General features: G+C 43.2%; 1 protein-coding gene across 1 annotated transcript in view; it reads right to left on the reverse strand.

Moving 5' to 3' along the window:
* Positions 1 to 1,302: 1,302 nt before the first annotated feature.
* The window catches only part of UNC80 (unc-80 homolog, NALCN channel complex subunit), a 303,637-nt gene continuing 287,243 nt past the window's right edge, over positions 1,303 to 17,696 (reverse strand). The window contains exon 47 of the mRNA XM_058184775.1: positions 1,303 to 2,134. Coding sequence (XP_058040758.1) covers positions 1,303 to 2,134 — 832 coding nt within the window. The remainder of the gene's footprint in view (positions 2,135 to 17,696) is intronic.

Genomic DNA, 17,696 nt, shown 5'->3' on the forward strand with positions numbered 1-17,696 from the left:
AGTCCTAGCAAAGTTCTCCAGGCAGGCAGGAGACCAGGAAGTGACTTCAGCAAGATAAGGTAGACTTTGCCTGACTCAGAGAATGCCAGAAAGCAGATCCTTTATATAGGCCATGGGGTGTGGCTCCATGACTCAGCACTTATCCAGGCCTGCCCCTCCCTTCCTTTTGCTGACGTCGCCTATCAATTCTCCTGAAGCGAGGATCTCTCCAGGCTCCAGCTGTTGGTAATTCACATTCCTCAGGCTCACATGCTGTAGGGGAGGGGGAGGGGTCTAGTTGCTCCATTTGCCTGGGCATGGAGCCAGGGCTGGGGGCTGGAGGCACGTCAGGCCCTTCTTCTTGCTCGGCCTGTTTGGGCATTGTGCCAGGGCTGGGGCCTGGAGGCATGCCAGGACATTCCTCAGCATTCGGCAGGAGATAAGAGGGACCCGGCTGCGGGGAAAGCGAGCGAGACACAACAAGATCTCACAGTCTCCTTTACCCAAGTGTCTAATGTAATCTCCTGCCATCATGCGGCAAAGATAGCTAAATGGCTGCTGATGGGAAGAACAGGCATGCAGTTACTTGTGGCACTGGAATGACCTACTTCCTCCCCCTCGAAAGGGCCATCTGGCTGAGAAGAGTCTACCTCTGTTTGTTCTGTCTTGGTGAAATCTTTGTCATTGGCCAAAAAAGACTTGCGAGTGTGCAGGACTAGCACCTAAATCAGACCCCCTAAATGGTTGGCGTCTGTAGAAAGGGGAAAAGCAATAGTCGCCTCTGTGTTGGGAAGAAGGCAAGATTTTGTGCTTGTCCTGTGTCTCAATTAATAAGGGTTCCAGCATCTCCCCAAATAATTTGTGTCCTGTACAGGGAGCTTCTACTCCCTGTAAAGGGAGCAGAAGCCAGGCACCATTTATGATGGGCATCTGCCTGCCATGGCCTCAACCAAAGAAGGCATCTGGCTGCTGTAGAGGAAGCCATGGCTTTAGCTGCAAACCGGGCTGAATTCAGTGTTGCATCCACAGAAAACTGAACTGCTGCTACAATCTTATTGATGTCCTGTTGCATCTGGATGTCTGATGCCAGGACCTTCTCCTGCAGTTGGTGGAGCCAAAGGAGTAGGGCTCTATTAAAAAATGATGCCGTGGTGGCCAAGTGGATTTCCCAGGCATTTCCTTGGTGGGCCTGCCGCAGGGACTGCTCTGAGTGCTTATCCTCTGGTCACAGACCTTCCTCCAGTTCCCCAAGGATGTTGGAAGAAGACAGTAATGCTGCTACCAGTGTATCCACTGAAGGTGTCTGAAGCAACTTATCCATGTTCAGTGCAGCCTTAAAATATATCTTGTCAGACGCAGAGGAAATTGAGGCTGACCCAAGAGCTGACTACTGCCTTTGAACCATGTCAATAAAGAGCCGTGGAGCTGGAATGGTGTCTGCTGACCAACCCAGTTCTGTAAAAAGTGGATCAGCTGAATCCTGGGCTTCAGTAGTTGCAGGTGCCTCCAATGATGACCCCAATTGGGCCACGTTGGTCGCTTTGAAGAGCAGCGACTTAAAAACACGGGGAGAGAACAACCCAGTGAATGCGGGTTGCTCAGGTGAGAGACCTTGTCATCTGATAGGTCCAACTCCCGCTGTTCCACTTCCCCCAAAAGTGATGGCAAACTCTCACATGAAGGGGTGGGAGACCCAGGGCTCTGACAAGGAGGAAAATCCTCCTGTTCAAAGTCTATACAGCTGTTGGGGTATCCAGATATCTCAGAATATGCCCCTATGGGCTGTTGGAAGGTCTCAGAAATACTGCTGCAAATAGCCTCCATAATAAAGTATTTTATGTTCTCAGGCAAAGGCAGGTCCTTGCCAATGGCTGGACACACCACTGCATTAATTGGAGTGGCAGAGGTGGATGCCCTGGAACCTTGGGTGACCTTCTCCAATTCCTTAGTTGAAGGACCCCACAGCTCAGCATTAGAAACAGCCAGGAGGAAATTCCTCAGAGAAAGCTGGTCTGCAGCTCCCTCTGGTGACAAGGGTCTGCATTGTAGACTGTCAGTAGCCCTGGTTCCAGAGACATTCTCTGAGGCAGAGGCACTGTTCTTACTTGCTCTACTGCAAAGCTTCTGAAGAGATTGGTCTCTCCGCCTCTCATCTCTTTAGGATGCAACAAAGGGCTTACTATGTTTGGTATGGTCTTTGGTAGAATGTCCCCTGGGTCTATCAGCTGAAGGGGCTGGAAGATTAGGCTGATCACTATTGCCAGCAGTTCCAGCTTCAGCCATCTTAGCTGCTGTGGCTTTCCCACCATATTTGCAGAGAGTCTTAGGCATCCTGCTGGCTCTCGAGCTCAGCTCAATCGAGGCTGGCAGCTGACTCCAAATTAAATGCACAATGCATCAAAAAAGGGTAATCGCCGGGCAAAAGAACTGGCGTGCACACTGAAGACAGCCTCTCTCTCTCCCAACTGAGCTGTGGTGCACCTGTCAATTCGCAGAACAGCCGCCAGAAGTGCGAAGCTCCTGTCAGCGGCTTGAGCCCTTTAGTGATCTCCAAGGTGATCTGAAGGCTTGGAAGCCTATCATTCGCCGTGTTATGTGTGGGGGAAGCGCAGGGCAAAGCCGCAAGGTAGGAGGCTGTTCGGGAATGTGAAAGCTCCACCAACTGTAAATTTAAACTGTCAGGCGGCTCGTTAGCTGTCAAAATGGCCACCCGACTCACCCAGGCAGAAAGCGCTAAAGTTCTGAGAGGTGACTCCCCCCGCTGCTACTCGGAGTACGGAGCTCCCCAATTTGACCCCCTGCTCTAATTGGGAGTGCTGGACTCTACCACAAGCCTGTCTGAAGTGCCTGCAGCTTAATGGAAGGCATACATTTGAAACAGACAGCTAGCTGTCAAACGCCATGGCAGGGGATACCTCCAATGGCTTGAGCCAAAGCCCTAGCCACTGGGAAAGAGATACTCTCTCCAAGTACAGAGAGAGTTGTCAAATTCACAATCCACTTCTGAATCCACAAACACAATATACAGGTAAACAGCATCCAGGAAACTTTTACTAGGAAGACCAACTTTTGACATCTCTGTCCAGGCTGAAAGATTGAGTCAAAAGCAGGAAAGCCATAGCAACAGATGCTTAAATGTTTATTTAAAATCATTTTCATTAGGTTTTCATAAAATTCCCGGTGACAATTTAAATTTCTGAAAATATACTATTTGCATCACCTGCGCATAAGTTTAGTTCACATTACGTAAGTGAAACTAAATGGTGCTATAGTGCGACCACAAACAAAAGAGCCTCGTCCCAGAATAGCTCGCGCATCTCCCCCCGAACCGGTGGGCGGTTAGAAAATTTTACCACTAACAGAGATACAAAAGTGGGCGGTAGGTATAAAAAGGTTGACTACCCCTGACCTAGAGGGAGAATGATAATAATATTAATAAAAGTCAGAAAACTGCAATAGACAAAATTGAACAGTGAAAACACCATCACTATACATTCCCATGATTATATTGATATATTATAGATTATATCTGAAATAGAGGCAGAGGATTGCTTCAGGACAAGCAAACTATTGAAGAGAAGCATGCATTGACTAATTATATAAAAGACAGCCAAGAACAAACACTGATGCAAGTTAAAAATTGAAATTTACTGAATGTACAGGAAACAAAACATAAATATTGAAATTATGTGATGGGAACACAAAATGTTGGCAAGGAAAAGCATTATATGGTCAATTTCTATGAAAGATCAAGGCGAAAGTAAATATTTATAAGGATAAAACCTGGTGAAAGCTTACAACTGGCACATTAAAAAAACGAAACTGAAAGATTGACTTTGGTGGTTTAAAAGCAAGCTATTGGAACTGATGTAATCAAGGCCATAATTGAAAAATCATCCAACAATTCAAAGTGCAGATTGTGCAAAGAATCAGAAGAAATACTTGATCGTATTCAGCTCATCCAAGAAGATTGCACAAACGGATTATAAACAACAACATAACATAATCACCAAAATGATTCGCTCAAATGCCTGAAAAAAAAAATACTATATGCTAAGTAATGAAAAATTGCTAGGAATATATAGTTGAAATAATAGTCAAAAATGAAGAGCTTAAATACTGTAGAATTTCCAAATAGAAACTGATGAAGTCTTGGCTTATAACACACCACACAACAGTGTTTGAAAAGAAGAAAGTGTGAATAATTGACTTGGCAATACTAGGAGACAGCAGAATAGAAGAAAAAGAATTTGAGAAGATTATGACGTATCAAGATCTGAAAATCAAAGTTGAAAAATTATGTTGTAAACCAGCCATTGTTATCTCTGTGGTTACTGAGACAATCAGATTCTTGGGAATGATGATGGGTAAAAATGCCAAATCCAGTCTAAACATCTAACTGACTGTGAGATCATCATCATCAACAACAACAATAATACACATGCAAACAACAAATCCACCAACAGAGCTGATTTAACCTTCCAGTCCCAGTATCTGGGGGAACATTCAAGTGTTAAATATCTAGCTAAAGGCCAGAAGAATGAGAGTCATTTTGATTTATTGGGGTACACTATTCCATAATGCAGACACTGCAACAGAGAGGGCACAGCTCCTGGGTTTCACAAGATAACATTTCCAAATGAAAGGAATCTGGAACATGCCAATCCTGCTGCTTTTTGGAAAGTGAGACAGATGATCCTCACCTTATGCCATGTAGACCCTTACAGGCAGCATATCTTGCCAAATATTGTTAAATCTGGGGTGGCTGCTGTCAAAGACCAAATTGTCCCTTCTAGTTTTTGCTATAGGATCTTGGGCTAGACCAGCAGTTTTCAATCTATGGGTCGTGACCCCATTGGGGGTTGAATGATGATTTGCCAGGGGTCACCTAAGACCATCGGAAATATGGGAAGTATATTTGTTAGTCGAAGAATTGCACTCCAATGGTTGACTCCACAAGCCAGCTGCAGGCTCTTCAAATCGCTAGCCAAATTTAGCTTCAGGTGCAATGAATTAAAAAAGAGAGAAATCTTTGCTCTGATGTCTCTCTCTCAAGCCAGCTGGAATCACTCCCAATCGCTAGCCTAATCTGGCTTCAGGCGCAATAAACTTAATAGGGGAGGAGTCTCTGCTTTAATGCCTCCATCCTCAAGGCAATCGCAAACAGTTCAGTTCGCTAGCCAATACGGCTTCAGGCATGATAAATTCAAAAAAACAGTTTGCCACTTTTTTTCCCCTTCCGCGGCTGCTGAGGCGCATTTTACTGTTCGGGTCGCCACATCGTGGGGAATTGTATTAAAGGGGTCGCAGCACTATAAAGGTTGAGAACCACTGGGCTAGACTATTTCAAAATTCAGTGGGTCCTTTAAATTGCTTAATATTCATACGGTACAGACTATTTTTTTCATGTAGAATATAAGTTTCTCAAGAAAAAAAATGCAATACATACAAACAGATTTCTTCTTGATTTCTAAGTCCAAAAATACTGCTTGGAAAGACAGAATATTAAGTAAACTAATTTTAAAATAGTACAGTCAAGACATTGGTTCACCACCCTAGTAAGAACTAGGAATCTGTTGCTGATAAATCTTATTTATTTATTTATTTATTTATTTATTTAGATTTTTATACTGCCCTTCTCCCGAAGGACTCAGGGCGGTGTACAGCCAAATTATAAAACAAAGCAATATACAATTAAAACAAAGACTTAAAATAAACATATTCCATAAATGGCCAAAAATTTAAAACAATCCAATTTAAAACCCTTAAAATTCATAAATAGTAACCCCAATTAAAATTATTTAAAATTTAAAAATTTAAGCCAGTCCCGCTTGAATAAATAAATGTGTTTTCAGCTCATGGCGAAAGGTCTGAAGGTCTGGTAATTGACGCAAGCCAGGGGGAAGTTCGTTCCAAAGGGTAGGAGCTCCAACAGAGAAGGCCCTTCCCCTGGGGGCCGCCAGCCGACATTGCTTGGCTGACGGCACCCTGAGAAGACCCTCTCTGTGTGAGCGTACGGCTCGGTGGGAGGCGTAAGGTAACAGCAGGCGGTCCCGTAAGTACCCTGGCCCTAAGCCATGGAGCGCTTTGAAGGTGGTAACCAAAACCTTAAAGCGCACCCGAAAGACCACAGGTAGCCAGTGCAGTCTGCGCAGGAGCGGTGTTACATGGGAGCAACGTGTGGCTCCCTCAATCACCCGCGCAGCTGCATTCTGAACTAGCTGAAGCCTCTGGGTGCACTTCAAGGGGAGCCCCATGTAGAGAGCATTGCAATAATCCAAATGGGAGATAACAAGAGCGTGAGTGACCGTGCATAAGGCATCCCGGTCAAGGAAGGGGCGCAACTGGCGGACCAAGCGCACCTGGTAAAAAGCTCTCCTGGAGACGGCCGCCAGGTGATCTTCAAACGACAGCCGTCAATCCAGGAGGACACCCAAGTTGTGCACCCTTTCCATTGGGGCCAATGACTCACCCCCAACAGTCAGCTGCGGTTGCAGCTGACTGTACTGGGGTGCCGGCATCCACAGCCACTCCATCTTGGAGGGATTGAGCTTGAGCCTGTTTCTCCCCATCCAGACCCGTACGGCTTCCAGGCACAGGGACAGCACTTCAACAGCTTCGTTGGGGTGGCCTGGGGTGGAAAAGTACAGCTGCATGTCATCAGCGTACAGCTGGTAACTCACCCCAAAGCCACTGATGACCTCACCCAGCGGCTTCATATAGATGTTGAACAGGAGAGGCGAGAGAATCGACCCCTGAGGCACCCCACAAGTAAGGCGCCTTGCGGTCGATCTCTGCCCCTCTGTCAACACCGTCTGCGACTGGTCAGAGAGATAGGAGAAGAACCACCGATAAACGGTGCCTCCCACTCCCAAACTCTCCAACCGGTGCAGCAAGATACCATGGTCGATGGTATCAAAAGCCGCTGAGAGATCTAATAGGACCAGGGCAGAGGAGCAACCCCTATCCCTGGCCCTCCAGATATTGACAGCTGCATGTTTGAAATAGTTAACCTATTACTGTAAGCTAAAATGGTTGATTTGCAAGTACTTTGATCAATAATATTCACCGAATATTGGAAGAATAGATGCATCCTCAGAAAACATTAACCATCAATATTATTTTTATTTTAGCAGCACATTTCTCCAGCATGCTAGCTGAGAGTCCACATTAATTTTATTAAATGGATGACTAAAAGCCATGCATTTGCACTTCCAGAAAAATTGCTGATGGATTCCATGAAAAAAGAGCATCAATTAAGCCCCAAGCTGAATAAAAACCAAAACTATTGTTTTAAATGTAAAATAATCTACTTTGTCTTCTTATTATACTTCCACATTCAGGCAGCCGATGTCTTACAGACAATTCTTTGCTACATTTTAAAACAAAACAACTACTCAAAATCAGGTATCTTCCAGATGTGTTGGACCAGGATTCTTATAATTTTCAGACATGAGGACACAAGTTTAGAAAGAAATCTGGGAATATGATTTAATCATTCAGGAATGCCATACACACGTTGATTAAATAATATTTTTAAGGAATGTAATTATTGACTGGTTAGAATTGTCTTGTAAAGAAGAATATCAATTTTTGTAAATTACAGTAGTAATTAATTGTCTGCTTTCAGCAGTGGTAAATGTGAATGACATTGCAACATTGGATAAATAGAGTTGTACATCATGAAGTCCAGGACTGGATTATGCACAAGGAGATTAGTTCTGACTGTCGCTTTGTGCTAACTAAAGTTACCAGGTCTGGACTCCAAAATTCCAGGCACTCACTAGATGGCAGCAAAGATTTATACAAAATGATAACTCTTTGCTACCATCTAGTGTTCATTTAGACCAATGGTCCCTACCGCCCACTAGTGGGCATTCCAGCTTTCATGGTGGGCGGTAGGGGTTTTGTCTGATACTGAAGCACTTTCCTTTTTTTTTTAATTTAATAGACTTTTTTAAAAAAATTCATAGCATTATTTAAAAACATTTTTCATAAAATTCCCCATGACAATTTAAATTTCTGAAAATATACTATTTGTATTGCCCGCGCATAAGTTTAGTTCATGTTACGTAAGTGAAACTAAATGGCACTATAATGTGCCTGCAAAAAAAGAGTCCCGTCCCAGAATAGCTCGCGCACCCCCCACACCACCCAGCTGTAACAGACAAGCAGAGCTGGTAGCCAATGCCCCCCCCCCAACCCAATCCACGATGCACAAGAGAAATGCACAGAAAACGATACACGGTGCATTACTGTGGAACCGATGGGCGGTTAGAAAATTTTACTACTAACAGAGATACAAAAGTGGGCGGTAGGTATAAAAAGGTTGATTACCCCTGATTTAGACTTTTGCAGGTCAGATCCCATAGCTGTATTTATAAATGGGCTTCTTCCCTTCATACTGCTGAGGGTAACATTTTATAACAAGGTTTCCCCCATAATGTAATAATATATTTTAGCATTTTTTTTCTTAAAAGCAGTCAAAGGTCAATTAAAGTAAGAAGAAAAGTTCTTTATGAATCATTAGAGTAAGATTTCTGCCCTCATGGAAGAGAAGCTTAAATCACTATTGGACCATTGTCAGGGACTTTATCTCTGGTAAGCAACATGAACATTGCATTAGCATGGATCATTGCTTGTAACCAGCTTGTATTTACATATACTGTAGTTTTTTTCCAGACCTTATTTCTGCACTATAACTGCACAAGATATTGGAAGTAATGCACAGTGGAACAGGAAAGAAAGCCAGAAGCATAACTTTGAAAGTTATCCTACCTTCTTTCCCCTTCTCTTTCAGAATTTTGTATTTTATATGTCCTGTCAATTTCAAAAATACCCATAAAGGTACATGATAGGCATAAGATGGGGAGGATAAGGACTGGATCCTGGATTACTGATGTAAGCAAAAACAGCTGAACTTTAGTGTAGTCCTATTTAATATGATTTATGCTTTTAATTTCCTTAACATCTCTAAATTGTAAATTAATAGGGCAGGAGTACCTTTTAGTATTATGTACCTGAAAATGAGCTTGGGTAATTCAACTGAGTGCTTTTATTTTGTAAAGGGGAAAAATGGTTTCCCCTTTTATCTCTGAGTACAATCCACATGATGAGTAAACCGATCAATTGCTGACTGGCTCTCTTGGGGGAGCTCATTTTGTCTTCTCCCAAAATTTAATCCATCACCCTGTCTTTCTGTGTCAGCACAACCAATGAACATCCATTTGATAATAAACAGCCACAAATGTTGGAAACAAATGTAGTTCATTAGATAGAAAGATAGCCTAACTCTTGGGGTGGAAGTGAGGTCTGTAAAAGGTGAACATGCAAGAAAAGCGTATTGCTGAGATAAAAGGGTAACAGTGCTCAACAGTTCAGCAGCCACATAGCAGGCATGGTGACCATTACATGATATAAACCAAAATACTCATCAAGCACAGGTGTGGCATTGAACCCATTGCAGAAGCTACTATTTGCTCTGTATTGTGGGAATTAGCACAAGTTTAAAAGTATTCTCCTTTGTTAAATTATTTTGTATATTGCAGATGCCTTATGTCAAACATTAAGTAGGCAGTTTAGGTTTCTTACATTGGTGTTTAGTGCACACCAAGGATGGGTTTCAAAACCCGTTGCTACCAGTTCGCTTGTGGGCACGCATGACACTTCTGTGCATGCGCAAAAGAGTCTGGGTGGGTGGGTGGAGCCTCCCGCCACCACTACCCATTCACCCGATCCGGGGCAAACCGGTAGCAACCCACCACTGGTGCACACTAACCTTTCTAATAAGAAGGATTGGGGTTTTGAGAGAAACAGTGAAGAGAAAAACAGATATTTGTTTCTTCCACAGCTTTTTCAGTTGGGTCCCAGTATTGTATAGATTCAGGTCACACTTAATGGCTGTCAAAGAAGTGTTGGAGGAAGCCTCCATTGTAACCAAGGACACCTTTGGCTGAAGGAAGAGAGGTGATCACTTTCTTTTCTAATTGAATAGGACAGTTGACTGATCAGAGAGGCTTTTTTTTAAGAGAATCCCTTACCATGAAAATGTTTCTGTGTGTCACCCAGTGATACTTTTTGCTTAATAGAGCTATGTAACAGGACAGGTCATTAATACCCACAATGTGTTTTCCTGACATCACAAATTTTGGGCTGTTTCTGTTTTAGTTCTGAGATTATGCTAACCAGATGGAATACTGTAAGTACAATGCAAAACTGGAAATCTAGCAGTCTCTCATGGCCATTTTCTGTCCTGACCTCCTGGCATGATTAAAACTACAAGTTCCTAAAGCTGGATAGTACAATTCAGAGAAGTAGTGTTGTATAAAGTAACTTAAAATGAGAGCTTATCAGTAGTTTTAATCAGTAATGTCATCTAAGCAGACAATTAAATTCCAGGTGTTCCAGGTGTCATCAGGTCACAAACCTTAGCGGATCTGACATGTTTTCTAGCCCCATCAAAAAAAGCTGCTTACCTGCCCTAAAATTAATGATTAATACAACTCTTCACTTGATTTGTTAATCTCTGGAAATACTAAGGCTTGACTCTACTGAAAACCTGTATTTTGAAGCAAAGCCTTGTTTTGACCACCTCTGCAATAAAGAAAGGTCTAACCAAGTTTTTTATTGAGTTTTTGAAAGCACTTTAAATTTAGAGAGGGGGACCTTTTAAGCCACAGCATACTTTTCTGAAAGTAAAGACGCATATTTTTGCAAAGCTTAATAAGAAATATGCATGCATACAGAAAGAGAACCTTAAATGCAGGAAAAAAAATTGAGCCACAACCTGTTTTTTTCCTTTGTCCAGAATATGGTTTTGTATATGTGTGTATTTGTAGTCCTTGGTGTGTGTGTGTGTGGGGGGGGGTAATCTTTGCTCAGCTGCAGACTGCTGTTCAACCTTTGCACACAGATTTAAACAAAAAAACAAAAAACAAACCCTATTTCATCCAGAAAGGCCCCAAACTATGTTCATTTTTAATTTTTTGCTAATTGGCTAAGGGGTGTTCCCAATTGCTATCAGAAGAGAAGGATATAGTTTGAAAAGTTCTTCCCCCCCCCCATTTTATAGGTTTCTGTAAAATAGGGCTTGATTCAAAATACAGGTTTTCATTAGATTCCACAGGTCAATGCAATCCAGGCATTTCTTGATGGGATTAGGTAACATGTCATCTCTGTAAGGTTCATGACAGATGATCTCTGCATCAACTGCATATTTCCATTTTAAGTTACTATGGATTATATCTACAATAGACCTCTGTTGTGTTGTAAAGTTTAGACATCAACTCTTCAGGAAGTAACCAAATTAAAAGGTGTATAAAGGTTGAATCCGGAGAGTTGCAGTTCTTAAGAATGCCTGTGCTGTGTATAACTGGCCTGGAAGCTTGGGAAGTTGCTAATATGAGGAAAAGTTAATTAACAGCAGTTAATGTGTGTAAAGAGTCTCTCCCTATATCACTTCCCAATAGCAACTAAATGCTCTTAAGAAACCTGGCACGAAGTTTTCTCTTGAGATATTTAGAGGACCTCTGAGCATAGTGATTCTATTGAATTGCCATAGCTAATAGTTCCTGAGGGTCCCTAACCTCTGTGAATTTGTTGACTTTTTAATTAAAGCCAGGTAATAAACTAGATTCCATGCAACAATTGTATGTTGTGCAAATAGTTGTGCATGCTTCCTGTATATTTTCAGTGTGTTCCATTGGCTAATTCCAGATCGTATGATTCTCTGTTATGTTGCTGTACTATACTGGTTGAACACATTCCTTGCATTCAGATGGTCTGAATTTGTGCCTTAGCAGCTTTTGGCAATATTTGTCAAATAGCAAAGCTGAGAACAAACTTCACTTTAGGCTCTCGGAGAGTAGTTGCCACTCAAAATAGGCTGGATGGTTTGATGGTTTGATTAAGATTGCTTTGTCTTTTTAGTGTTAGGTTCTTTAATTTCCATTTAATCTAGCAATATGCTAATAGATATCTATTTTAAATTTGTAATATTTTCCAGTCAAATATTGATTTTCCAAAGAGTCAAACCACTCAACATTTTCCATGAATTACTTTGATTTCTGGCAGTTCTCATGCTTCAACTTGAATGTGAACTTGTCTTGCATGTAACAATAATGGTACATTTTATACTAAATCTTTCTTAGCACTAAGTTCAGCCATCAGTTTTAGACGGACTGAATCACCATGTAAAGAAAAAGTGAGCATCTCATTACCATATGTAGTGCAATAAGAAAAACATGATGTCTGTTTAATTCATATGAAAGTGTGTTAAATCATCTAATTAATTCTAGCACAGATGTTCTGGGATGAAATTCAACTCATCAATGCAAGAACATCTTTGTGTCACACCCAATAATTGTTTTGTTGATGGCTAATATCAGTTGTTCTCACTGTTTCTAATTTGTCATACTATTGTTCTCTTTCCCTTTTCTCAACAATGGAGTGTATCTATAATATGCCTCTCCAGGACAGTGCTTTATGTATCTGATAGAGGGGACTGTGATCCATGAAAGTTAATGTTATATTTGTTTTTCTTAGAACAATATACTAACAAGGCTATTTTCTGGGAACTGTTCATGTGTAATTTTGATCTTCACAGTGGAACAAAGGCAAAAGGGCAAATATACAGAAAATACAGTAATAAGCTCCTTGGGTTTGAACGTTTAATCTGAAGAATTCCTGCTTATCTTACAGGAAGATAAATGTAGATTTATCCTTAGTACAACATCTCTTGGTAAGATAATGGCAGAGAGAATGAGGACACGTTTCATTGTGATAGTAGTAACAGTGGCTGTTAGATTGATTCATTTAAAAGTTTATATCAATTAAATCAGAAGAATACTAATTTCTTTTCAGTCTAAAGGTCACACTTTTTGTTGAAGATATATACTAGGTAATTACACACACTGACTGACTGACTGACAGACAGACTGACAGACTGACTGACTGAGCCAGGGTAAAACTAAATTTGATTTACTTAAAATTTCAATGTAAGTCATAATACATTAATTAGAAACATTTATTATAGATAATACATTTCCCCTTGATCATATTACATTCAGTGACACCTTTTGGTAGATCTCTGGGAAGTATACTCTATGGTTTTGAGTTGCATGTGGATATGATGTTGTATTCCCCTGAAATAAATATTTCAATTTAATGAAGGAAAACCTGTTCTCATACGATTACCCTGCAGCAGTGACTGAAGTGTTCCTATACTGCTGATATAACTTCTATGTGGCAACATGTACATTTGTCATTATAGCTATATAATGTGGGTGTTAACACAATATTGCCAAGGAATTCTATTGCCCAGGGAATTGGAATCAGCTTAAACTGCAATGCCTTAACCAGACCTTTCATAATTAATTTATTATAGAAGCACTAGTGAAAGTGGGGATGAGTCTGAGATTTGGGCATTTTTGTCCTAACAACTGTATACAAATAACCCAAACATACGTTTTGCTCCAGAGAATTGCTGTTTATAAGACAAAACAACATAACAACAGTGTGATAAAATAAACAGATGGAAAGGGAGCATAAGGTAACCAGGAGGCAATTATGATTAACATTCTAGGCAGTCACAAGGTAACAGATGCTGAGATATCACTGTTACAGATAAAGCAGCAAAAGAATGGTACAAGGACAAAAATGGACATAATGTGGCATGATTCTATTCTCCAAACCTCCCTTACATTACTGATACTGAATGCATGGACTACGTAGTATGGATTGGACACATCCTTTTTAAGATGAATCTTGACTCACTGTATCACCTATACGTCTCTTTGATGCCACCCCATTCCTAAAATTTTCATCTCTCTCATTCTGAGGAAAGAACGATTTACAAATACTCTGAATAAAGTATTTACTTTAGTCATTGATTCCCTTGAACTTTTAAAACATTTACCAGTCAGCAGAATGAGGACTAGAAAGTCTAAGGTCATACACAAAAGCCTGAAGCCAGGTATCTTCATTATAGTAAAAATGCACAGATGTTAAGCACTCCACCCACTGAGAGACAATCTGTTGTTAGTCTGATAGGGTACACAGGTTGCAAAAAGACATATAGAGTCATAGGGCTGTGGCCTATGAGTCTTAGAATTGCTGGTTTTCTGCTGTACTGTGACTTTCCCATATTTCAAAGAGCGGTGTCCTTGAATCTAGCCTTTGACTTTGAGAAACAGCTTAGATCAGTGGTGTCAAACTGGCAGCCAGCAGGCCGGATACATCACACGCAGGGCACACCCACCCCAGCTCCGTGATGGGAAAAAACATCATGAAACGTCACATGATAGCAATTTGACCCCTGTGGCTTAGATGAAGCTGGACAAACAACCTGTTCTCCCCATTTTTCTTAATCCCAGTTTAGACAAAATTTATCTGAATGCTTGAGAGTCATAGCTAACATAGACACAGTCATAGTTAGCAAAAACAATAGGGTTAAACTCTCTGATGCAAGAGGTTCAGTGATATGGTCCCTCTAGTTAGATCATTACTAACAAGTTTTGAAGTAAATGTAGTATACTATATCTGAAAGTAAGAACCAGCTATAACAAAATATTTACCATTTTAAACCTTCTTCTTTATAGTGTATTTTATTTGTCCTCAGTAATAGCAACATGATCTGAGTGGCTATAACTTAGCAGGATGTCTCTTCTGAAGGAATACAAGCATAAGGAAGAAAAACAATCTTGTCCTGTCCCATTAGTCATGGGATAGCTAGCTATCTACTTGTAAAGTCTGAAGTGGGAAATGTGGCTATGGGGAAAAAGCCATTAAGGGGAATCTATGTAATTTTGAAAAATATTTATTTGCTATGGAAATACAGGTCCTAGAACAGTATCGGCAAACCTATCGCACGCGTGCTGGAAGCAGTGGCCAGCTGTTCGTCGGGTGCGCGTCCATGCTGGTATCTGGGTATTCAGTGCTGGCTCGTGCATGCATGATGAACCGCCGCTGTTCCGGGTATCAGCACTTCTGCGTGCGTGAGAAGGCCAGCGGAGCTGCGCATATCTCAGGGGTTGGTTTCGCGTACCACTTCCGGCATGCAGGCCAGAATCACTGGCTTAGAATAGAAAGGTTGTTCTGACCTAGGCTTCCTTAGAAAGTATAAAGCACAATCTTAGTCCCGTCAAAACTTCTTTTATTTACACGGCTGTGAATTATTGTCATTCACAGTCCACAAGGCTTCACAAACAGTCTTTCAGGTGAATGTTTATAAATACCCACCTTATCTCCCTTGGAATGCTGCCAGAGAATTAATTGCCAAACGCAGGGCAAGGCCAAAGTTGGCACACAGTCAAACAGATCTAATTGCTTCCTGCAAAAGTTCACATCCCATTCGTTCCTCTTTTATGTCATATGGGAGGGGCCAATCATTTCTAAGCCTTCCTCCCAAGTCAACCCTGTTTTCTTAATTGTTCTTATCTTCTGGCTCTGCGCATGGGCACACTGGGAACAGGCTCTCACTGTTCTTCTGCCTTGCTGATGTCAGATTCTGGAGGCTCTGGAGGCTCTGGAGGAAGCACATAACTATCAGATGGCCTTGGCCCCCTCTCTGCCTCTGATGCTGAGCCATTGTCCGAGTTTTCCCCAGCCCCCAGGATTGGCCCAATTTCCTCTCCAACCTCCTCACTGTCTGACTCTGCTGCCAGTTCTGCTGGCCCCCAGCAGGCCACAACAAAGGTATCTCCCTAGAACTATTTCTGTTTTCAGGTATAGGATTCCAGCCATGAATTTAAATTATTATTATTATTTAATTATTATTTAAATTTATATACCGCCCTATCTCCCAAAGGACTCAGGGCGGTTCACAGGCATATAAAACATCAATATACAAAATTAAAATAATCTTTAAAAAACTTATTCCAATGCCCTATCATTAAAAATAGAAATATAAATATTAAAAATCAATTTAAAACCCCTATAAAATTTAAAATCTAAGCCAGTCCTGCACAGATGAATAAATGTGTCTTGAGCTCGCGACGGAAGGTTCGAAGGTCCGGAAGTTGACGGAGTCCTGGGGGGAGCTCGTTCCAGAGGCGGGAGCCCCACAGAGAAGGCCCTTCCCTGGGCGTCGCCAGGCAACACTGCCTAGCTGACGGCACCCTGAGGTCCCTCCTGTGAGGCGCGGGTCGGTGAGAGGTATCTGGTCGCAGTAGGCGGTCCCGTGAATAACCCGGCCCTATGCCATGGGCGCTTTAAAGGTGGTCACCAAAACCTTGAAGCGCACCGGAAGGCCACAGGTAGCCAGTGCAGCCTGCGCAGGATGGGTGTTATCACGGGAGCCACGAGGGCTCCATCTATCACCAGCGCAGCCGCATTCTGGACTAACTGTAGCCTCCGGATGCCCTTCAAGGAGCCCCATGTGAGGCGTTGCAGTAATCCAGGCGAGGCGTCACGAGGCGTGGTGACCGTGCATAGGGCCTCCCGGTCCAGAAAGGCGCAACTGGCGCACCAGGCGAACCTGGTAGAACGCTCTCCTGGAGGCGGCCGTCAAATGATCTTCTAGAGACAGCCGTTCATCCAGGAGGGCGCCTAAGTTGCGCACCCTCTCCATCGGGGCCAGTGACTCGCCACCGATGGTCAGCCGCGGATTTAGCTGACTGTGCGGGATGCGGCATCCACAGCCACTCTGTCTTGGAGGATTGAGCTTGAGCCTGTTTCTCCCCATCCAGACCCGTCGGCCTCCAGACACGGGACAGCACTTGATAACCGTTGGGGTGGTCCGGTGTGAAAAGTACAGCTGGGTGTCATCCGCATACAGCTGGTACTTCACACGAAACCACTGATGATCTCACCCAGCGGCTTCATGTAGATGTTAAACAGAAGGCGAGAGAATCGACCCCGCGGCACCCCACAAGTGAGGCGCCTCGGGGCGACCTCTGCCCCCTGTCAACACCGACTGCGACGGTCGGAGAGATAGGAGGAGAACCACCGATAAGCGGTGCCTCCACTCCCAATCCCTCCAACCGGCACAGCAGGATACCATGGTCGATGGTATCGAAAGCCGCTGAGAGGTCTAATAGGACCAGGGCAGAGGAACAACCCCTATCCCTGGCCCTCCAGAGATCATCCACCCCCGCGACCAAAGCCGTCTCCGTGCTGTAACCGGGTCGGAAACCGGACTGGAGCAGGTCTAGATAGACAGTTTCATCCAGGTGCAAGGAAACTGATATGCCACCATACTCTCTACAACCTTCGCCGTGAGCGGGTTGGAGACCGGACGATAATTACCTAAAACAGCGGGTCAGGAAGGCTTCTTGAGGAGGGGCCCCACCACCGCCTCTTTCAAGGCGGCCGGGAAGACACCCTCCACCAAAGAGGCGCTCGTAATTGTCTGGAGCCAGCCTCGTGTCACCTTCTGCGTGGCCAGCACCAACCAGGAGGGGCACGGGTCCAGTAAACATGTGGTGGCATTCAGCCTCCCCAACAACCTGTCCATGTCCTCGGGACGACAGGGTCAAACTCATCCCATACAATGTCACCAAGACCACCCTCAGCCGTCTCACCCGTATCACCGCAATCTTGGTCCAAACCATCCCGAAGCTGAACGATTTTATCGTATAGATAACGTTAAACTCCTCAGCACGTCCTGCAGCGGGTCATCCGCTCCCCTGGTGTAGGAGGAGGCGGGTCACCCAGGCTGGGGCGGCTGGGCGGTTATCTGCCGATGCAATGAGGGAGGAGGCGTAGGTACGCCTCGCTTC

The sequence above is a fragment of the Ahaetulla prasina genome, chromosome 1 (assembly GCF_028640845.1).
Source record: "Ahaetulla prasina isolate Xishuangbanna chromosome 1, ASM2864084v1, whole genome shotgun sequence".
Lineage (NCBI taxonomy): Eukaryota > Metazoa > Chordata > Lepidosauria > Squamata > Colubridae > Ahaetulla > Ahaetulla prasina.